Genomic DNA, 24014 nt, shown 5'->3' on the forward strand with positions numbered 1-24014 from the left:
AATAGTTTCTGTCATAATAAAAATTTCGTCATGCCGTGGTGCTTTTCTCAGGTGTTCTTTTTTTTTTTTTTTTGAATTTGTTTTAGTATTTAATTATTTCCTCACCATGAAAAAGACCCGGATATCTACTGAATATCTAATGAAAATGGTCCCTGACGGAGACCCTGACGGCAGACCAGACCCCGTGTTCTACACGGGTCTCCAGCATATGAACCGATAATTTTTCACATCACGTGAGCGCCAACAATGCGAAAGCGAGAAAAGCGAGAAAAAGAAGAGAATCCGTTTTAATCATTTTGTCGACAATCTTAGAATTCCAAAAAATGTTTAATCTTTTAGAGGGCTATTTTGAAATCAGACATGATTAAATATACCCGAGAAAACAAAGGAAAAACAACCCCTCTACCACCAAATTAGAGACTGGCGATTGGCTTTGGAAAATAATCGGCTCATATATTAATCGCGCCGCGGTATCAAAACTATTTTCACCATGGTTAAATTTTTTTCTTTTATTCCACATAGCATAGCCTAATACCATTAAATTCATATTAATTTTAAATGAAACATTTTTAACGCTCCCGCAATGAAATTTGATTATTTGTTTTCAAATTGTTTAGGTACATCTTTATTTTAAATTTCTTATAAGTTGATTATTGATTTTTCATCATTTCATCTTTTTTTTTCTTTATATCTTTGGTTATAATTATTGGTTTTGCATTTTGTTTTTCTTAGTTTCATTCTTAAGGAAACATAACTTGTGAAACTTCACTACATTTCAAGTGATTAAAAAATAAAATGAAAAAAGTAGGGTAGGTGGGGGTACGAGTACGCATTTCTTTGTTTTTCCTGTATTTCCGTGACCGAATCTACTTTTCAGACGGGAAAAGGGGTCAGGCACCTACTGCAAGCCCTCGCACACAAGTGCCTTGTGTTTCCCAAATTTATAAATCAAATCCATAGCCGTGACGAATTTTTTACAAAAATTTGGAGGTGCGTACTTTTGCCCCATTTAATGGATCAAAAGTACGCAGGTGAATTTTTCTTTTTAAAAAAACAACTCCTGGTCTCCAAATTGCTGTTACATCCCTGACAACGAATGAAACTGGTCTCAAAGGGTTCCAGTAGTGCCTAACCACTTTTACTGTGAAAAAAAAATAAATAATTCAGTCCCCACAAGCTCCCAAATAATTTTCGAGGTCAATTTTTTTTTAAACTGAAAAAAACAAAGTTTAATTGCCCAAATTGAACAAAGGAACATAAAAATGTATTAAGATACTGAGTTGCCTACATCTTCTATGTTGAAATTCCTATATACCTCCCTCCCCCCTCCCCCCACGCCCCACTTTTGGGCGCGTACTTATGCCCCATTCTTGGCTGCGTACTCTTGCCCCATTTGTAAATATTGGACGATATAAACTAAAACTTAGGGCCCAAGGCCCAAGGTGTGAAAACAAATACGGATTATTAAAGCCAACAATACAACACTTTGATATGGTGCCTGTCCGATTTTTTTCCATCAACTATTCTACTCACAACAAACAATACAAATACTACAAAAATCGATCTTTTTCGCATGAAAAGTGAATTTGCCTCATAATTCCGTCAAAATACATCCGCTTCGCACAAAACTTCGTCAACTGACGAGACTCAATATTGCTAACACCCAACACCCGGTGCCATCATAAATTCAAACAAAGCGGGCGAAAAAAGTGCGGTGCGTACTTTTACCCCGTGCGTACTCTTACCCCCACCTACGGGTAGGTGGGGGTAAGAGTACGCATTCTTTGGTTTTTCCTGTATTTCCGTGACCGAATCGACTTTTAAGGCGGGAAACGGGGTCAGGCACCTACCGCAAGCCCTCACGCACAAGTGCCCTGCGTTGTCCGAATTTAGAAATCAAATCCATGGCCTGACGAATTTTTTTAAAAAAATGTGAAAATGCGTGCTTTTGCCACATTCAATGAATCAAAAGTTCGCAGGTGAATTTTTCTTTTTAAAAAACATCTCCTGGGCTCCAAATTGTTGTTACATCCCTGACAACGACTGAAACTGGTCTCAAAGGGTTCCAGTAGGGTCTCAAAGGTACCCCCACCTACCCTAAATGCGTGTTTTTTTAGAGAGAAAATATAGCATTCGAGTGCAGTTTTGATATCAGTATCGAATGCGATGTTTTCTCTCTGTAAAAACCACGCCTTTATTACGTTGAATTTCTTTGTTAAAATTGGTAAGTGAGTGCTTTAGTCTCCTGATAACAGAATTGCGATCTCATGTTCGGAGAAAAATGACGAGTAGGTAGCTGAAAAAATGGAACCAATTGATGCGATATATCGCGTGCCGTTCTGACATAAAAATATGGCGTCCATCGAATCACCTTAACGTAAAACATTATAATTTTCTGCAAATTTACACGGGCCCGTTTCAATTTGAATCTGATGGTGACGCCATTTTCCCGAAAACTGTACCTCACCTCACTGCCAACAGCCGTGGAAGCGGTTTGTTCCGATCGTGGAACCCGTAACTTACGCACGGCTCCTATCCGGTTTCACGGTTTCGGAGGCTGCGCGGGTTCCAGGAGACTCCGGCCGCTGAACCCGGTACTAGCTGGCTCACGGCGTGTAAGCACTGGAATCAGAGAAAACCAGTGGTGCCATCGTGTTTTTCGGGAGACTTTATGTGGTTATTACCGCTTGAATCACAAATTCGTGGAACGCACAAGAGCTCTATTGCAGTAGATCGCACTTACATCTGTCTTGTCTGACATTAGTCTAACATGAAAATGAAAAATACCCTTCTTACACGGTTGCAGAAAAAATAATTATAGATATCTAACCATCTCAGCGATTTTTGAGAGTTTTTTGGATGATTGGTCGGAATTTGACAAAGAACGAAGGCTTCTTTCAATAAAATTTTCCACTCTAAACCCCACTGAGGTCATTTTCTCAGAACTTCATTTACGGCTCTTTTCACTATCACGGCCGAAAAAGGTAAGGGATAGGAGTATTAGAGTGGAAAAGAAACCCCTCCACGGCGACTCGTGGCGCCTGGAAATTCTGCAACAAGTATTGTATCACTACAGCATCTTCATGACGCAGGCTCCTGTTTCCCTTCTCACTACTGCGCTGAATTTCCCGGCGGGCGCGGCGGCGAGGTCGACCACTCCGCCCGCGTAGCTCTGTGAGGGCGCTCGTCCGTCGTTCCACTTTCGCGTCGTGAGTCCCATGTGGGGGAAGAAGGGATGGGGGTGCGTCGTTCCAACACTCACCGCGGCCACGCTCCTGGTTGGCGGCGGGGGCCGGGGGGCCGGCACCTTCCTAGACGCGCCAGTCATCTACAACGTGGGGGTCCTCATGGCCTCTCGGCTAAACTCCCCATTCGACCTTGAGAGGTGCGGACCCGCCGTGGACCTTGCGCTCGATGACGTCAACAAGAAGTTTCTCAGCCATCATAACATTCACCTACAAAAGGTGCAGAGCAGGTATGTTATTTGGACTACATTTAGCGCGAAGGAACTACTATATTACTCCTGACTTATGTCAGAAATGATACATAAAGGGTGATCCTATGTTAAAACGCTAGACTGCAAGGTATGGGTCCGAGGGTCAACTTGAGAATTTTTCTTCTATTACACATGTTTTTGCAAAGTTCTTTTTTTAGGGGGGGGGGGGGGGGCTTCATCCTCGAGTTTTGGTAATTGCAGTCAAACCATGGTTTGACTACTTACCTCGATATCCACATTTTACGTAGTTATTTTATCATTTAAGATCGGCTATTGTAGCAGCCATTTATAGTGTCAAAATGGATGGCAAAAGCGTATACCTACATGTGATCAGATAGATCATAACTTTAAAGAGCCTCCTCAGAAAGGGGTGTTTTTTTAGCCCCTTTTTGGATACCCGAGTTGGTCAACCGGACAAGGCTTAAATATAAGCTTATGGTAAGGCAAACTTCACGGGAACTTTCAACTTGAAGTGACACCTCGTTTGAGCTGTAGGTACAGCGTTTCCAATTTTTCATTTATATGCTCTACAATCAAGGAATTCTGGATCATCGTGGTTCAACAGACTAGTACACCCGAGTTGATCAACGAGTCAAAGCTCAAATGAAAGCTTATAGTAAGGCAAACTTCCACGCAAAGTTTCAATTTGAAGTGACCCCTCGTTTAGCGCTACACGCCGTTAGCAATTTTTCATTTTTTTCCGCTATAATCAAGAAATTCTGGATCATCATGGTTCAACAGACTATAGTACACCCGAGTTGGTGAACGGGACAAGGCTCAAATATAAACTTATGGTAAGGCAAACTTCCACGCAAATTTTCAACTTGATGTTACACCTCGTTTAGGCTGTACAGCGTTACCAATGTTTCATTTACATGCGCTAGAATCGAGGAATTCTGGATCATCGTGGTTCAACAAACTAGTACACCCGAGTTGGTCAACGAGACAAGGCTCAAATGAAAGCTTACGGTAAGGCAAACTTCCACGCAAAGTTTCAACTTGCAATGACCCCTCGTTTAGGCTGTACAGCGTTTCCAATAAGTCATTGTGTAACATTTGATTTTTTTTTTGTAACATTGACTTAAAAAATTGTCTTCTCCTTTCAAAATCAATCCTAAAGTATTGTATGGTAATAATTTACCCATACTGTATGGTGACGGCACCTTAAAGTGCGATTTTCGCGCGAAAAGCTCAAAAATATAGGTGCCTCATCGTAAAATAAATGTACACAATTTGGCAACGTGGCTCTGATAATTCCATTTTTACCTGAAACAGTAATCATGTACTATGCCATGGTGATATTCAGTCATCAGAATGGGAGAAATGCCTTGGAAATGACGTTTTCTGAGCATTCACTTGAGAAAATTTTAATTTTTGTAAGAAATTAAAATAAATTTGGCTTTATTGCTTTTTGAATTCAATTTTCTCCGTAAGCAGCTATCATTTACTATTGTATGGTAAGTAATGTTTAGCCCATACTCGTTAAAGTAAGAGCCCATGATGGTACGTTTTCCGCCAAAAATCTCGAAAATACCCTTATTTTACGTAAAAAAAAAAAATTGGAAACACTGCTTTGAAAAGTTCACGATGGCCTTCAATTGCGTTTCTATACGATCTCACGGTAGTATTCAGTTTGTAGACCGATGAACTAGTCTGTTTAATTATGATGCCTTGGACTATTAGTCCAGAATTCCTTGATTATAGCTATAATCGTCAAAAAATTGAACAGCCAAAATAAGCCCAAATAAGAGCCGTGGAATGTCCCGAAGACCGCCTAAAAACGACAATCCGGGCCTAATATAGCGGTAAAAAGGATATCCAACGAGAGTTTCCCGTCGTTCGATAAAAAGATTTCCAGGAGTAAATAGGACGTTGTCTTTTCAGCTCCATATCTGATACGCCGATATCTGATGTACAAACATTAAAATAACTAAAAAAACAGATGAACCTAAACGTAAAAAGAACAACCGAAATATTTGTCGTAAATTGGTGTCATTATGTCCAGGGGAGAGCGTCCGCAGCACGTTCATCGGAGGTAACAAATATAAGTTCAAACACAGTCCTCCATGTATGTTTTTTCGACAGTTACACGGGAACATCTCATGGACGTATTTTAGACTTAAAGATTCTACCTAAAAGCACGGTAAAAGAAAATCTCCGAAATAAAACCATCTGAACATCTGAAGAAACATCCTTACACAAAAGTACAAAATTCAACCGAAAGATATCCGAAAAAATATCCTTGTCAGAAAGTCCAAAATACACCCAAAAGATTTGCCCAAAATTGACGTAGTCGTACGCGAGGAAAAACATCCGCAGCACGTCCATCGGAAAGTAGCAAATAGAGGTTCAGACACAACCCTTCATGGATGTTTTTCAGACAGTTACCATGGACGTATTTTAGACTTACAGATTTTACCTGGACGCGTGGTAAAAAACGATCTTCGAAGAACGTACATGATCACATATGAAAAGACGGCCAAATCAGAAAGTCCAAAATATTAGCAGAGGAAATGCCGTAAAGTTATGTAACTATACACGGTGAAAACCTCCGAAGTACGTCCATCCGAAGGCACTATTGGGAGTTCGGAAAACTGCATTTCGACGTTTTTCATTACGGTTAATTACGATCGGCCCACGGATGTCTTCTGTAGGTTGGACATTTAGTAGAGAAAAACATTCGTAAAAGAAAAACGGGTCGGATATGGACTGCGCGCTCTGGTTTCAATTTAGCGCACTGCCCGAGTTAGAACGCGCGCCAATTTCAAATGCCTGGAAGAAATCACAATTCAAATTATGAGATTGATAAGTAATTAAATATACCAAGTCAGATGTACTTACGATTTTGCCGATGCCGCCGTCTGGACTTGAACCCGGGTTTCAATCGCCGCAGCCCAGTGTTCTGCTGACTGAGCTTCCCAGTCGCATGTACGCGTGAGACGGCATTAACTATATTTCAGTTAACTTGTTCGAAATATCACGATTAAATCCGAAACACGTCTTCTGGACGTTCTGATTTAATCTCATATTACTTCTAAAGAAAACGTCCATCGAACAGTCACCGGACACTGTTTAAGAATACGGTCACGACCGACTGACATCTACCGAGCCTGCACTAACCATATTTATCGACGCTGAGAATAATGTCACAGCCGACTGGCGTCCGTCGGATATTCCGGTAAACACAATGTTAATGAGTTATCCGAAGGACGTTCATTGGACAGTCCAGTATTTTCAGACAATTCTGGAATATCCGATGGACGTAGATCGGACGTTCAGCTTTTATTTCTGATTCTCGTTTCTCGAAGAACGTCCATCAGACGTCCTTTGGACATTCTGGTATTTAACGACATTTCTAAAAATCCACGAGACGTCCATCGGACGATCAAATAGTTTGAGACATCACTGAAACATCCGATGGACGTATTAATGACGTTTAAATTTTTTTCTGATTTTTGTTTCAAAAGGAACTTCCGTCCGACGTCCATGTACCGATCCAGTATTTTCGGACAGTTCTAGAATATCCGAGGGATCGGACGTTCAGATTTTATTTCTGATTCTCGTTTCTCGAAATTTCAGGGGGGCCCCCTTGGGGGGGGCGGACCCCAATTTTTTTTCAAATGGGAAGACCCCCTTTGAGATACCTTGTTTCAGAGAGCATAAAAAAAGAAAACTTCCCGCGGAAACTCGAAGTCAATATCTCAAATCGTTTCAAAATGGCGTCCGGTTAAAGCTCAAGATGGCCGAAAGGTGACACCGGTTGTTTGTAAATTGATTTGCTTGAAAATTGGTATCGGGAGTATTCGGACATGAGAAAAACGAATTTGACGTTCGATTTTCAATGAAACCGAAATTTTCAATATGGCCGCCGGTTCAAGTTCAAAATGGCCAAAACATGCCTAGCCAACTTGGTTTTTTGCTGATGGATTTGCTGAAGTTGGGGACTAAGGGGTATTTTGGCATGATATTAACACATTTGAAAATAGATTTCTATAAAAAAACAATTTTCGGCCATTTTGAAATTTAACCGGCGGCCATTTTAGAAATTTTGGTTTTCTTAAAAATTTAACATTAAATTCGTTTTTCTCGTGTCAAAATACCACTCGAATCCGATTTTCGCGCCAATCTATCGACAAATGACCGAGGTGCCAATTTTCGGTCTTTTTTAACTTTAACCGGCTGCCATTTTGAAACGGTTAGCGATATTGACTTTGAGTTTGCGCGAGAAGTTTTCTTTTTTTATGTTCTTTCGAACGAGATATCGCAACGGGGGTCATCCTATTTGAAAAAAAAGTTGGGGTCCGTTGCCCCCTCAAGGGAGCCCCCTGAAAATTTTAGGGGGGCTAAAAAGTAGCTCCCTTTGACCTAAGAACATCCCCGAAGTTTCATCAAATCTTTACCTCAATTAGGTAAAAAGTTAGAGGGGGTGGAAGAGAATTTGGGATCACCCTGTATAATTATTCAAATGTACTATTAAAAGTTTTAAAAGTTTGAAGTATTGAGTTAAATTCCCACGACTGTATGAGGATTAGGCCGCGCCGAGTCAGTATGTTAGGCTGCATCCGCTATCTTGGATTTCCGAATTATGGAAATTCCAATAGAAATTCGAGTTTCCCGTCCAACAATACCCTGTTAAACCAAGTTTCACTGAGCTCGATTGAACAGGAGCAGATATAGTATTTTAAGCCACATCCGCCATCTTGGATTTCCGAATCTAGGAAATTCGACTAAAAATTCGAGTTTTCAGTCCAACAATACCTCCTGATACCAAGTTTTATCAAAATCGATTGAACGTGAGCCGAGAATGCCGGCATAGGATACTTTTTCCGACACATAGCTCTGTTTGACAGAATGCAGTTAAGGGCATTAAGTCCAATGGAACCATGTGCAATATTTCCTCTATCTCGCAAAATTCAGTTACCTTTCAATTTTTTTGGGAGGTTCGGCAACACGCGTTGTTAGAGGAGCTCTTCAGCTTTCCAGTAAGTCGCAGCAATTCAAAATCGGTCAATTAGTAAAGAAACACCAATGATTTTTGCAAAACGTGCTCCACAGAAAAGTTTGAAAATTGCACATACTTCTGTTTGTGTTGATTGATTGTCATAATTTTATCCCTTCATTTCTGTAGAACCTTTGTTATCTTGCTCTTCCTCGGTTGCTTTTATCGGTTTTAAAAACTGTTTCTTTGCGGAGGACTCGTCGAACTTAACGTCCCTACTAAAAATAACTTTTTCATTTGCGAGATCCCATAATTTGTATCCGTGTTTTGTTTTACATATCCTAAAAATATACATTTCGTTGATCTGGCATCTAATTTTGAGCGTTTTTGTTTAGGAACGTGTGCATAAGCTTCACAACCAAATATTCTAATGTGTCTAAGGTTTCCCGAGAAAAAATGGACCATTCAAGCTCATTCAGGATCGTTCGATTTTCAATGATCCTGAATGAGTTTGAATGATTCTTCAATGAGCATCAATGATCCCGAATGAGCTTGAATGCGCTGACTCGTTGGATCATTCAACTTGAATGATCCGGATCGTTCAAGTCGAACGATCCGGATCTTTGACCCAATGCGCTTGAATACGCCGGCCTATTGGATCATGCAACTTGAATCTGCCAACTGGTTGGATCGTTCAACTTGAATGTGCCGACTTGTTGGATCGTTCAACTTGTATGATCAGGATCATTCAATTTGAATGATTCAATTTATCAGCTTATTCAAACTCATTGGGCCAATGATCAGGCTTATCGTAGCTGAATCATTAAGAGCATTAAAATTGAACGGCCCAACATGCTGCCTCATCTAAGCTAATTAGGTCAACGATCCAGATTATTAAAGTTGAATAAGCCACTACTATGCCAGCATCTGATTGGGTCACTTGGATAATTTTTACCTCCCACTATTCTACATTAATACAGGGTTATCCAAAAGTCACTGACCACCCCTGTAACTTTTTTCCAAATTGAGATAGAAGTTTGAAACTTTGGGAATGTTCCTCGGTCTAAAGTAGCAACTTTTTGGTCCCCCCAAAATTTTGGGGGGGCGGCCCCCCTTAAGGGGGGCGGGGGCTAACTTTTTTTTTTCAAATGGCAACCCCCCCTTTGTGATACCTCATTCGACAGATAATAAAAAAAGAAAATTTTTGGCGCAAACCGCAGGTCAAAATGTTCATTTTTGACAAAATGGCGGCCGGTCAAAGTTCAAAATGGCGGAAATTTGGCATCTCCGTTGTTTATTGACGGATTGGTGTAAAACTCGGAATCCTAGGGTTTTTCGAGATGAGAAAAACGATTCTGGCATTGGTTTTCCAGAGAAGTCAGTCCTTTTCAAAATGGCGGCGGTCAAAATGGCGGCCTCGAGCGGGAAGTGGATATTTAGGCTGCATATCGTTGGATTTGAATGTAACTTGGTATCTGGGGGTATTTCGGCACTAGAAGAACGAATCTTCCATTGGATATCTAAAATTTTGACAAATTTCAAAATAGCGGCGGAAAAATGGCGGGAAATCAGTTTTACGGCTCTTCACCGATGGATTTTGTATGAAGTTCGATATCCTGGCGGTTTTTGGTTGGTTAAAAAGGAATCTTTCATTAGATTCTTGAAATATCAAATAATTTCATGCTAATCCATTGGTGAAGAGCCATAAAACTGATTTCCCGCCATTTTTCCGCCGCTATTTTGAAATTTGTCAAAATTTTAGATATCCAATGGAAGATTCGTTTTGACCAACTAATTTTGACCTTACTAAGATAATGTGGAGGCAAATCTAGGGGAAATTGCCTTTTTTCGCGGGAAAATTGAATGACCTTTGAATTGACGTATTTGGGGGTCCGAGCCCCCCCTTAAAATTACAGCGAAGTGATTTCTGCAATTTTTACTTAAAAGCGGACACAATTTGGTAAATTTTCCCGTTTTATTTTTTTCTCTACGATAATTTGAACCGGAGTTATGATTTTTTGAAAATAGGTCAAATTTGACCTTTGACCTATCATAACGCGGTCAAAAATTAAGATATTGATCTGCGGTTTGCGCCAAAATTCTTAGTTTTTTATGTTCTTTCGAATGAGGTATCACAAGATAGGGGTTGCCATTTGAAAAAAAAAAGTTGGGGGCCCCCCGCGCCCCCCCTGAAGGGGGACCAAAATTTTGACCCCCCCAAAAGATGGTCCCCTTTGAGATAGGAACATTCCCAAAGTTTCATTACCCTAGCTCAATTCGTTCAAAAGTTAGCAGGGGTGGGACGGACTTTTGGTACACCCTGTATAGAACAGCAGGGAGAAATCACTTGGCAACTAAAAACTATACAGTGTTGTAAAGTTTTTACATTCTCCCCCCTTAAAAAATGTATACAGATTGAATATCATTAAAAATTTGAAAATTTTGAAATTAATAAATGTAAAAGGGTAAAGTAATAAATGTGAAAGTAATAATTTGAAAATTTTGAAATTGAAATTTCATCAGTAAAAACTGTGTGTGTGTGTGTGTTTTTTTTTTTTTTTAAGCACATTAAATTTAAGTTAGTCATCACTTAACGGTAATACACAAACTTCAGTGATGGCTCTCACTAGTGTGGATGTTGCTATTTTCAATGTAACTACTCTTGTGATGCCATCTGATCCTGGGTGAAGTTTTTGTATTCTTGCTAGTTTCCAAAACATCGGGGGACAGTGTCTATCCTTCATTACGACTAACGATCCTATTTTCGGAGATTCGTTTTTTGAGTGCCACTTGGAAAATGTTTGAATGTGTTGAAGATACTCCCTTTGCCATTTCTTCCAAAATATGTTGAATCCTTCCTGTATTGCCTCATACGCCTGTAGAATTTTTGTAGATTGCTTTGTAGGTGTGTTATCAGGATAAGACGTGAGAGGTCTTCCTATTAAAAAAAATGACCTGGCGTCAATACGTCAAACTCTTCAGGGGCGCTGGACAAGGGTACCAAAGGTCTTGAATTGAGCACAGCTTCAATTTGAGGGACAAGCTGCGTTAATTGCTGTAAAGTAAATATTCTTGCTCTTATTACTTTATACAATTGCGATTTGAATATTTTTATTGCTGACTCCCAAAGTCCACCATGATGAGGAGAATTGGGAGGTTCGAATTTCCATTCTGTCATGTAGCTGTGTCATGTTTTCTGGTCCGTTCCACCAAATTGTTGAAAGTTTCAAGCTTTCAGCATCTGTTCCTCTCGAAATTAGATCTGCGGAAGATCTGGATCTTAGTCCCTCGGAATTGACTGCGACTTTCTGCGCTCTACCGACTCAAGTAAAAATGAACGTTTCTTTAAAAACTCAAGCAGCTCTTGAAGCCTTGGGGGATCTTTTGTAGGCACCACCTTTTCCCATTCCGTCAGTGTGCTTTGATCGAATTTTGCAGTTGCTAAATGAACCACTAGTGGGTCCCAAGAGGTAGTATCCACCTTCAAAGCATTCAGTGATGGTACCGCCTGATTGATTTTGTTGTGTATATTTTCTAAATCTTTTGCTATTAATGTTTCCTTTTTCTTACAAATACATGTGGGGAAACCAAGATTGACTATCGCTTCGCAATGATTGCGTATTATTATCTTCTTATTTTCGAATTCATCTCTCAAAGTTTGAAGCGCAACTAGATAATTTGCTTCCGTGAAGTCGATGCTTCTGATCAAAGAGAGGGCTTTTCCTGATAAAGACGACCGTAAATAATGAAATTTGATGATCTCCGTTAAGTTCATATTAAAATAGTAAATAATGTGGCAACAATGCCGCGGATTCATCATACCGCGCTTTGATTGCTGAAAGTGAGGAAACATCACCTTCCACAGATTTCTTAAAATTCAACAGCTGACGCTCTAATTGTTCTTTTGAGGTTAATAATCCATTCAACTTTTCATGATGATCAGTATTGGGAGGCGTTGGGCTGATTCGCGAAGCTTTCGATGCCTTGACAGTTCTTGATCTCTTCATTATTATTTTTTAAGAACCGCACTTTACCGCTTTCAACGGCATTACAAATCAATAAATGGATTTACACAATTTTAAATTAACAAATTATGCAGTCTAAATGACATTAATCCGGCATCAAGCTTGCCTGGCAACAATGTACCTAGCAATGCGTTTTTTTTTTTTTATTTTAGACTTTTCGTTCGTGTCGAGACACCGCCTCTGTCCGATCGAATGAGAAGCCTAGGCCCAGGTCTTACACAAGTATTGCAAGGATAAGAATGGAGGCGAAAATATCGCTCACTGCAATCTTATTTCTATCCAAGCTTAATTCATGAGTTCACATCGGGAATGGAGGCGAAAAATATCGCTCACTACATTCTCTATGATGTAGCTTTTAAGCTCTCAGTTTGTATGCGACAATATCGCTTTACTGCATTTATATTATTATCGAATGGAGGCGAAAACCGCTCACTGCATTCATATTATTATCAAATGGAGGCGAAAACCGCTCACTGCATTCATATTATTATCGGATGGAGGCGAAAACCGCTCACTGCATCCTCAATTAGTAAGAAATGCTCTTGTCAAAGTGTTAAACGCAACGTCTACTTATACTCTTTTTTTTTTTTAGGTTATCTCAATTACAAACATTTCATCTTCACTCTGATTCCTTATTATTTTTCACTTTGACTAGAGATTTCGAGTATATAATCACGTCGGGGTCACCAAATGGAGCTATTTTCAATAGCTGAACTAATCAGTAAATAAACAATCTCAAATACCAGAGGAAACCAAACTGGATCGCAGTAACTTTTTATATATTAACAGCATATATAGAACAGCAGGGAGAAATCACTTGGCAACTAAAAACTATACAGTGTTGTAAAGTTTTTACACTTGCGTTACATGGGCGGAAAGGGGCACTTGTCCGGAAAAACCTCGATATTTGGAACAGAACGGAAACTTTAATAGGCATACAATTTATGGTTGCCCATGTAATTTTAGCTGCTGAATCCGAAAATGGCCTTATCTTTCCTCCATCATGCACAGATTTTCCGGAAAATTGATTTTTCACCGGAAAAGCTCGATTTTTAAGGAAAATCCTGATTTTTCCGGGGAAAATCGACCTGACCCTGCATGACGGAGGTCATTTTCGGACGCAGCGCTAAAAACTACTCTAAGACTATCACATTTGAACCCGTGTAGACCAGTGTTACTTTAGATTTCTGGTCACTACCAAAATAGCGTAGTTTATGAAGAGTGTATTCATATTGGATCGGTAAGGGAGGGGGGTTGGAGGGGCTGGGGGCTTAAGGTGGAGAATGGGATGCATTTTAGGTTATATATTGCCTATTTATGAATAAAATTATCAATTAGAACTCTCCGTGAGGTCTGAGAAAATTTGCCAAAATGGATGAAAAAATGCGAAAATTAGCCGAATTTTGCAATTTTAAGGGCCCGTCGCGACCTCTAAATGTTGACCAAATGCAAAACTGTTCTACAACGTTTGTTTTTACACTATTAGGAACGTTTTGGCGGGGTCCCTTGTCATTTTCAAAATTCAACCTTTTTAATTTCTCGTATAAGCCGCACCCTACCCCCAGACTCAATTTTTTTGAGCGTTTTTTGCTAAAAAGTGTGATTAACCAATGAAGAAGCTGCATACCCACGATTTTTATTTTTTAATCAGTTAGAGCATACTTTGAAGTTGATTTTCAAAAAAAAAAAAGTTGGCAATATCTCGTTAGCTTCGGTTGCTACGCCCATTTTAAGAAAACTAGTTTTTAGCGTTAAAAATCAGGGCTAAAACGGCGTATCTTCGGCTCAGTTAGCCTTCCTGAGTGAGTTGGGTTCAATTGGGAATTTTTCCCTTAAAATACATACTAACACGAACTAGTGTGCCAAATTTCAGCTTAAAATCTTTAAAACTGCAAAACTTATGAGGTTTTTTCAAACACGAGTCATTCCCGTTTTCTGAGTCTGGAGAGTGCATTTTTAGAGAAGGCCATAAAACTTCAAAAAAATTTTTCTCAAGAAATATTGAAGATATGAAGCTGAAAATTTGGGTTTTTTCTTATATTGACCTATAGATTAAGTAAAAAAAAATCATGGAAATCCGAGTTGGGTGGTTACAAGTCCGTTCGAATTGACATGGAATGACCCCCCAGTGACCTCACAACTTTGAACAGAAATATTGAGTTACGATTGTCATTTTTTTCTATAATGGACATGTACGGGTGAGATTTGACAACCAAGAAAAAGTAATGAGGAAGCTTCTGCCAAAGTTCCAAGGTTTGAAAGTAATTACTTTTCAGCTGTTAACCGTGCACTTATTATGCGTGCTATCCATGCCCTACCTTCAAGAAAAAAAATTGTTTTTTCAATTTAGGCTCATAGTTCTAGGGTTGAAATGAAATGCTTGAAGAACAAGGTGCGTAAGTGCAGTTTTTTCTATTGCAAGAAATACTTGTTTAAAGTTTCAAAATTAAGTACATGGACCCTTATGGCGGAAAGAGAATTCAAACTCATTTTTTGATGTTTAAAAATTGGAATTCATCAGTGACTTCTATATCAGAATTTACTTTAAGATTAATTTTAGTTGAAATCATTCATATCTCAATTTTTTCAAAAATTGCACCTATTGTTCTCCAAGCCACTCAAATATACTTTTTTTTCTGCAAAGGGGTACAGTTGATATGAGTGTCCCCACATTTTGTTCCTAATTCCTAACTTATGCCATTCATTAGGAAAAAGTGTTACGGATGGGACACATTAAAGACGGACCAAATTTTCCTTTCGTGTCCCATGACATTCCGCGGAAGGCGCAAACAAGGAGTTGGAGTCTATTATAGGCTTAACTCAAAAGGCTATTATAAAAATTTTGCAACCTTTTTGATTGGAAGTATGAAATAATCAAAACAGGGTGCATCACATTTTTAAGGCATTGGGGTGACCCAGGTCCCCTAATTTTTGGGCGCGTTTGGCGTATGACACTTATGAAGGGCTGGACAAATATACAGCAGGTCTCTGAACACTAGAGTTTGCGCGTGCGCCTCCCTCTGTCTTACAGAAGCTGTGTCAGCATGATAACACTAGACTTGTTATTATCTTGAACGTGCAATACATCAAATTTAGATGTCTTATCAGGCTGCTTTGAACTTTGAAGAGTTTTCTGCAGGAGGCCAATTGTTAAACCTGATGTTGATAAACTCCACACGACAAAGCTTGGGTGGAATGAAGGCATAGCATCGGGTGGCTTTGTTAATTTTGTCTTTGGTAATAAGTACCTAAGTATGTTGGGATTGTTGGGTGGCATTGACGGCAAGCTATTAGCAACTCAAGAGGAAACTTCAGCTTGTCATTGATTCCACCCGACATAGAGTCCACGCCAACTTTGATTACGCACTTATAGACTGCGACAGAAGATCCGCCATCTTCCTCCATTCATTAACTTTACACTTAAAAATGACATCATACCATCTACCGTCGCAGTCTCATAGTGCGTAAATTTATTTGATGTAGACTCTAGGCACAACAGAGAAAGTTACTGACAAAGCTGACGAATGACATGACAGCACTTCACCTTGGTTTTGTCTTGTTGATTTGACTAACACACAATTTCAATGGCCGACCCGCAAAAGTCTCCTACGTCAAGGATTTCGCTTCGACTGCAACACATCTCTATAAAGTGCTTTCCTAAATGAAATTCAAAACTACTCACTAAACATAGAAAGACTTGATCAGCTGTTACTGGGAATGGTTTTCACCAATACCATCTACCTCTAAGTAGATACCTATCTCTAAGTAGGAATTGTTTTCACAGTATCCTATTAGAAAATGGTGATATTCAAATTGACTCACCCAAACATATTTCAAAGTGGCGCAGAGCTGCGAATAACGGATATGAATTTCACGGTGGCACTAATTTTTGTTATCGAACTATTATACAACGAATTCGTAAGAGATTAGCTGGCTCAATGAACGGTTACATTTTAGGTAAAATCGAAAACATATAAATGTTCCGAACGCTGAACGCGGCAGATTTCCACGCGACTACAAACAGAACAATCCGAAGCCTTTTAGCAGACATCACATATTTTTTTTTTAATGAATTAAGTAATTAATTTTCGTGACCATCCCTACGAGTCTGGGGTAAGTACAAGTACATCCGCCGAATCAGAATCAGACCAGAGAGTAATCAGACACAGAGCACAGAACAGAGAAATAGAGAATTGAGAAACCTAACGTATAAGTAGGTACTGCGAATTTTTTTTTTTTTTTTTTTTTTTTTTTTTTTTTTTTTTTTTTTTTTATTTATTGGTATTTTAACAACAATCTACAATATATGTATTCAGTTGACTTTGGATAGGACGCCTCACAATATGAATTAGAGTACCTACACGAATCACCGACTGACTAAATAACCTCCAAAGTCATGATTTGAAAAAACATTGGCCGGGAGAAAGCTAAGTACCAACTATACTTGACAGCACATACTGATTCATAACTTTTTCTAGTTAAAGTTCCGTTGACTCAGCATTAAGTAAACTTTATTTTATTACTTAGTGGGACAATGTTGGCTGGAATTTAATTCAGTCAACGCAAAATTTTGCCATTATTCAAGTGCAATTTATTTCATGGAGAAGAAATTTAGGGAAACTACTGTTTGAGACACCTGCATCACTGATTCCATAGAGAAAAAAAAGGAGGTGTTTGCATTTCGGGCATCTTGGAATTTTTTGATGACTTGATGACGTAGGTGGGTACAGCGTGAATGGGACGTCGCTGTACCCAGTGTACCCACCTACGTCATCAAGTCATCAAATATTCTAAGATGCCAGAAATGCAAACACCTCCTTTTTTTTCTCTATGCACTGATTCTATGTTTTGTTTCCATTCGCACTCGAGTGCGCCTAACGGGCGAAATCCGAACGAAAAACAAGTCGGTCATTTTGAGTTCACGAATGACGTTTCCAATGCTCATGCTGGGCATTGGATGTTCTCCCAGTAAAGTGTAAAGTCTCCAAATACGTACTTCACTTCAAATTAATTTTTTTAAATTATAAGGGTTCGAAAAAATGAATGATCATTTAGGTATTCCTTTGTAACCACCACAGTCCTTTTCTTTGATTATTGTCCCAGTTTGATTTTTGTTGCCATCTTGAAGTTTTGTGACGTCAGGCGGGTACCACTTTTGCCAGGCGACTACCGAATCTGTAGCGCGCATTTCAAATCTTCGCCTGCTCTCAACAAGATTAGAACAAGATGAGGACGAGAAGCATTGTTTGATAAGTGAGATGACGATGAGATATAAATTAGATATAAATGATCCGTCACATTCCTTCCTAGAAATGTGCCTGTTCCAGCTGAATTTAGTTTTTTATTTCTGAATGATGAAAGAATCTCAAAGGATCGAAATATGACTAAAAAATACTAGCTCTGTAGCTTGCAAGATAACGCCCTTACCTGAGTTATGAATTTTTCCAGTATCGTTGAAATATAAGTAGAGTATACCTAGTAGCGGCACCCAGTGTCACAGTATGTCATACCTATTTGATGTACCTAGGTAATTCTCATCCAAATAAGAGAAGAATAAATATTTACCTTCATTAACACCAAGTAGACGAAAGTTCCACTGTGAACTTAGTTGGCCAATAAAAATGCAAACAATGAAGCAATTATTTTTATTTCCTGACTCCAAATGGTAAGAATTATGGTAAGAACTCTAAGGCATAGTAAAAACTGTATTTATCATTCCTCAAGAAATACAAGGTTGACTGTTTGCATGGAAATGATAGTACATTAGTTGGCGGCTTATCTATTATTCTAAACTTTAGATTAAGTTGATAAAGGTAGCAGGTTGTTGTCAGCAAGAGCTGTTGATATGAGTATGTAGTTTAGAATGGTCAATTTTTAATTCTGCCAGAGGAGCATCATTAGTATTTAATACAAAACTCTCAGGGGTCTCTGGATACTATGCCACCTCTTATCAAGAATGTTTATGCTAATTTTGTTGCTATGTGGTGATGGGAGAGATAATTTCAAGATTATTTTGGTAAAAGTCGGACAAATATGAGGATGCCAAGTTTATAAGAAAATCTCACAAACCAAAGTGAACATTGTTTCATGCCTCTGCAATTTTCAGCTTCGGGCTAGGTTCTCGCAAGAAGGTCAGCACAACGCGCTGATCAAACTTTTGTGGAATTTCTTGTTAATTTTAGAATGTGTGCCAAAGTCACAGTAAGTATTCCACAAAAATTGCAAATCTGAAAAATCTAGAAAAATAACAAGTACCTCTCAGCCTCCGCGCAATTCGCACCCCTGCTAATAAATGTTGGAGAATAGAGAACACTTTACCCTCAAAACATTACCTACTCGCACTGATTTTAAACTAATATGTAATTATATGTGTACGATGGTGGATCTGAGCTGTATACTTACTTACCAAACTTTGTTGAGCGAAGTTGTTACTTAGGGGAAATTCAAAATTAACTGCTGCCAAGGATTCACAAACTCTGACCTTGATAAATATTTCCGACATAGGTATACTTGAGATACAGTCAGATGTTTGGAATTCTGGACATTCAGTTATTGTTCACATACAAAAGAAATTGACTAACAAATACAACCGTTTTATATTTACATAACTGCTCAACAGAACATACCGACAGTTGTGATTAGTTTCTCGACAGCACTCTGACAGCGGTAGGATAGCTAAAGGATCCCTACCCTGCGGCAAAAATGGAGTTGATTGAAATTTTGATTCACATGGTGCTAATGCTGTCAAGACTCAAGACAAAATTACACTCCACGCACAGTCAAAGAGTATTTTGATAAGTAAGATTATCCATTAAGGAAGTTGCACAAATCACAAATCAAACCGAAGGACACGGACAAACCAAGGAGCCAGCCATAGCCAGCTCAGAAACTCGGCAATTCAGTTTCTCTCACTGCAAAAGGTGGAACCATCCAAAGTACCATCAATGTTAAGTTGAAGGGGTGAATTACTTATTTAAAGAGTGCTAAGTCATTTTGGGACTTTTTCGAAGAGATTTAAAGGAAAAAATTGGAAAATGCTCAACTACCTATAAAATGAACGTAAACAATCCGCCATTGTATCAAAGCTGACGCACAAATGAAACAAGCGCCTAACACAAGGGTATTTAGTACAGTGGCGTGCGGTGGGTTTAGTGACAGGGCAAGCTCTAGCGTTCGCCATCCAGGGGGCCGGAGGGGGGGGGGGTTAACGTAGCCTCTTTCCCCTCCTCAGGGAGACTCCCTAGAAAATTCTTAAAATTTTACTCCATTTGCTCTCTTTTCCGGATGAAATCTGATGGAACGTCTTGAAAAACTTTGGTTTCATTTCTTTCTCTCTTACTTATGATTTCGTTTACTCAACTTGTTTCGAATGTTATTGAGCATTGGAGGACGGCTCCATGCTCTTAACTCCTAATTTTGCCACTTATTTGAGGTACATATAATAGTCTTTATTCTACGACATTTAGAATTTTTTGAGTTACTCCCCCCCCCCCCCCCAAAAAAAAAAACAGCTGTCTGCGTTTAAAACATGATTTTTTTTTTTATTCATTTAATATAACATATTATTTTATTAAATTGATTACATGCAGGGTGGAATTAGATTTAACAGAATCTAACCCGAAGGCCTATTTTACATTTTATGATTGAGCCTATTTTATTTATTATTTACAATTTACTGTTTGTTTTCCCCCCTGCTAATTTCCCATAAAAGATTGTTTAAAACATGATTGAGAATTGTCTAATTTATCACCAATTAGATCCAAGTGAGCGACATTTTATAGAATTTAAGGGCATTTGCTTCGGAGGAGCAATTTCAACTATTTCAACCGCGACGGAAAGGAAAGAGGGAACAAGATAGCGCATCGGAGGCAGAGGCAGCGCGCTGCGATGACGGGCCAAGAGAAGCGAGCTGCGATCGTGCAGCGAAGGGCTCGGACTCGGAACGTACCGCTCTCCCCGCCTGCCTCGATTCCGCCGCTGAGTAGTGGCGCTCCGCTCAGCTGATCGCAAGCGATTCTCCAGCGCATGCCAGCGCATGGGTTGGCCCGTGTTCGGGCCGCGCAGCGCGCTGCGCGGCTGCGCCACCTCCATCCGCCCTGCCGCTTTCCCACTGCTGTGGCTCTACACGTATTTCTGTCTCTCTTTTTTTCTGTTTTTAATGCAATTTACTTACTGAACACCTTTTATAAATTATATTTGCTAAAATGTAAAACATGTAATAGCTGTAATTTTCTTCTTTCTCTTGAAATCTTTGGGCAAGCAGTGCTTGCCTTGCTTATCCGGACCGCACGCCACTGATTTAGTACATACGTAAATTGATTTTGTTTTATAAGGAAAATGGTGAAAAAGTTAGGAAATTCATATTGGAAATTGAAGCTTTAAGATATAAAGAACTTCAGATAATTAATACAGTTTATTTAGAAACGGAGTTAAAGAAGGCAAAGTTAAGGAAACTCAGAAGGAACAGGGTATTTTAAAGGAAAGGGTTGGTAGGTCTAGAATTGAATCGACGTATCGACGTATCGAACAGCAACTATCGGTAGTCTCGAAAAACCCCTGTAAAATACGCACTAATACGATAAGCGGTTACATCAGATCTTATGGGAGCGCACTCACACATACAAAAAATCGCTCTTTCAAGCGATTTTTTACAAGAGAACAGAGGAAAATCTCACTAGCGATCGAGATTTTTCGAGATTTTACATTGATTAAACGGCCCAGGGTGAAAGGAAAGTTCTCTCCAGTTGATCACTGGGAGAACAATATACACCTTTTCAGCATAGAGAAAAAAAAAGGAGGTGTTTGCATTTCGGGCATCTTGGAATTTTTCATAGAGTATCTATAGCTTTAATGACGTCATTGGGTACAGCGACGTTTTTATCCTGTCGATTTTCTTGGTAATGGTGTAATTTAAGGGAAAAAGTCATTCTATAAAAAGTGCTTGAAATTAAATAAAGAGTTGATTTAAGTAAAAAAATCGGACATTATGGTCCGTTTTTACAGCGTCAACATAACCCTCAACGAGCGTCTTGTTTACATTGATGACGTAGGTGGGTACAAATCCTCAAGATGCAAACACCTCCTTTTTTTTCTCTATGCCTTTTCAGGGATGAGTTCTATAGAACTGGTCCCTGCCTTTTCGCAGGTGTACTTTACGGATAGAACCGAACCTATCCGGAGATAACCATAGAGTACAATAGAGTCGCAAAGTACTGGATCGCCCATGAAGTCACTTTTCGAGGCTGTTTTGTCCAGTTCCCCGGAGACTAGTGTGCGGCGACTAGCGATGACGCATACGCAGAGACTCGGGCAGCGCTCCCCACTCCCGACAGTCCCGACTCGGCTCCGTTCGTCGGCTAGACACACACTGAACCAGCTAAAATAAGTAGGCCGGTAATAAGTCTGAAATTGAGTCCATATATGAATATTATCCTGCAGGAGTAACATACATTAATGGATTCCTTATGGCTTTGGATATCTATTTAAAGCAAAATATGTACAAATTAATACCGATGGAATTAAAAAAAGTTGAAAAAATACAAGCAGTCCTTGATTTCTCCATAAGCCACCGTGTAAAAAAACGCCGGTTGGTTCACACTTGGTATAAGTCAGAAATTAAATTCCTATATGAATTTTATCCAGGAGTAATATACATCAATGGATTCATTATGACTTTGACTATCTAATTATAGCAAAATTTGCACAAATTAATATCGATGAAATTAAAAAATGTCGAAAAAACACGGGCAGTCGTTGCTTTTCCCGTAAGCCGCCGTGATAAGAAATGCCGGTTGGTTCACACTTGGTATAAGTCAGAAATTAAATCCCAATATGAATATTATCCAGGAGTAATATACATCAATGGATTCATTATGGCTTTGACTACCTTTAAATAGCAAAATTTGCAAAAATTAATGCTGATTGAATTATAAAATACCTAAAAAACACAAGCAGTTCTTGATTTCTCCATAAGCCGCCGTGTTACAAAATGCCGTTGGGTTCACAAATGGTTCACTATTTTCGGAGCACACGCGGCTCGGAAACGCCTGTTCATGGATTGGCTTCATCGCCGCTCCAGTACTTTGCGACTCTATTGTACTCTATGGAGATAACCGAAGCTGCCCGAACGCAAAGGTACACGATGGTGACGTCATTTACCGATGGAGCCCGAATGTGACGCACGAAAAGCAGCTGAGTTACACCAAAATAGGCGGCAAATTACAAAAACACAGAAATCAATTCGGTAGCGAAGAAATTAAGAATCAGTCCCAAGCAGTATTAAAGAGTCCTTTTCTTTAATAAACTCTGTCAAGTCATTTAAACCATTTAAGCCGTAGAATCCGAATAATTTTTAACCGGTAGTTTTATATTACTCACCTCTAGTTTTATTTAAGCTTCAGCTGAATTGCTGTTCCTGTGAGAGGAGGATTAGATAAATTTTTTACTTAAATCTTCCAGGAAACTGAAGTTAAAATAGTGTAGATAGTAAGACTCTCTTGCAATATTGTGGAAGCGATTAGGTAGGTACCTACCTACTTGCTAGGTAACTTAAAATTCTACGGAGAATTCCATAGCAAAGAATGTACCTAGGTATCATTACTTGGATCATTGTGCTGAAAAGTTGTTTTAAATTGCTATATTGCTTCCTCAGTCAAAATTAAAATTGCAATTACACTACAGGAGATCATATCTTTGCCCTATGTAGGAATATGGCTGTTCGATACTGGATTAAGAAAGTGTCCAGAGATGGGATTTTCTCCCATTATTGCTTTAAAATATTAAATTTCTGATAGTCATGCAGCCAAAATAAAAAACGAAGTATTTGATAAAATGAAGGAGACACAAAGAGGATTCTTTCATGCAGCTATACATCAGAAATTCCCCCCAAGGTCTTAATGTATCATTTTGTGAGCTAAGAGTATTTCCTGTCTGCCACAGATTTTATTTTTGAAGGGAGCTCAATTCAAAGCGGCACATTAAGTATCATCCTGTGGATGAACCTACTGATTAATTTATGGACAATTTTAAATTGAAAAAAAAAGATAATATTTTCGAAAATCTTAATTATATTAATAGTCTCTATATTAATATTAATTTTAGTTTTTTTTCTTTAAATATCAGTTTTCAATGCCCAATTGCGAAATGGGAAGATGACTTAATTTAGAAGTCATACAGAGGATATACTGTATTTACTTTTCTTAAACTTGAAAAATGTCTTTTGAAGAGAGCCATTAACATGAGGAATTATTTTGAAACACTTCAAAATGTTTCACATTTGACAGCAAATATATTGGTGTGTTTGCCGAAGGAAATTCACTATTTTAGGGGGAAAAAAGGCTTCATAAAGTGCCTTGATTTGAAGCCTTCTCGAAAGTTCCTTTTGCTCACTGAAATATTTTTGAAAATGGTGATATCAAGAAACATCTTGGAAGTTTGAACTTCGTTCTCAACAAAAATCTTCAAGTGAAATTGAGTCCTGATATAGTCTTGTCATTCAGGAAAATCATATGTAGACGGGAGGTAAAAGAGAAAAGCAAAGGATTTGTCTTAAACA

General features: G+C 38.9%; 1 protein-coding gene across 1 annotated transcript in view; it reads left to right on the plus strand.

Annotated features, from left to right (window-relative positions):
• The first annotated feature begins 1776 nt into the window (after nucleotides 1-1776).
• Nucleotides 1777-24014, plus strand: part of LOC109038378 (atrial natriuretic peptide receptor 1) — a 405535-nt gene continuing 383297 nt past the window's right edge. Inside the window, exon 1 of the mRNA XM_072306602.1 lies at nucleotides 1777-3475. Within this exon, the coding sequence (XP_072162703.1) occupies nucleotides 3219-3475 (257 nt within the window). The 5' untranslated portion in view covers nucleotides 1777-3218. The remainder of the gene's footprint in view (nucleotides 3476-24014) is intronic.

Source organism: Bemisia tabaci, chromosome 1, assembly GCF_918797505.1.
Source record: "Bemisia tabaci chromosome 1, PGI_BMITA_v3".
Taxonomy (NCBI): Eukaryota; Metazoa; Arthropoda; class Insecta; order Hemiptera; family Aleyrodidae; genus Bemisia; species Bemisia tabaci.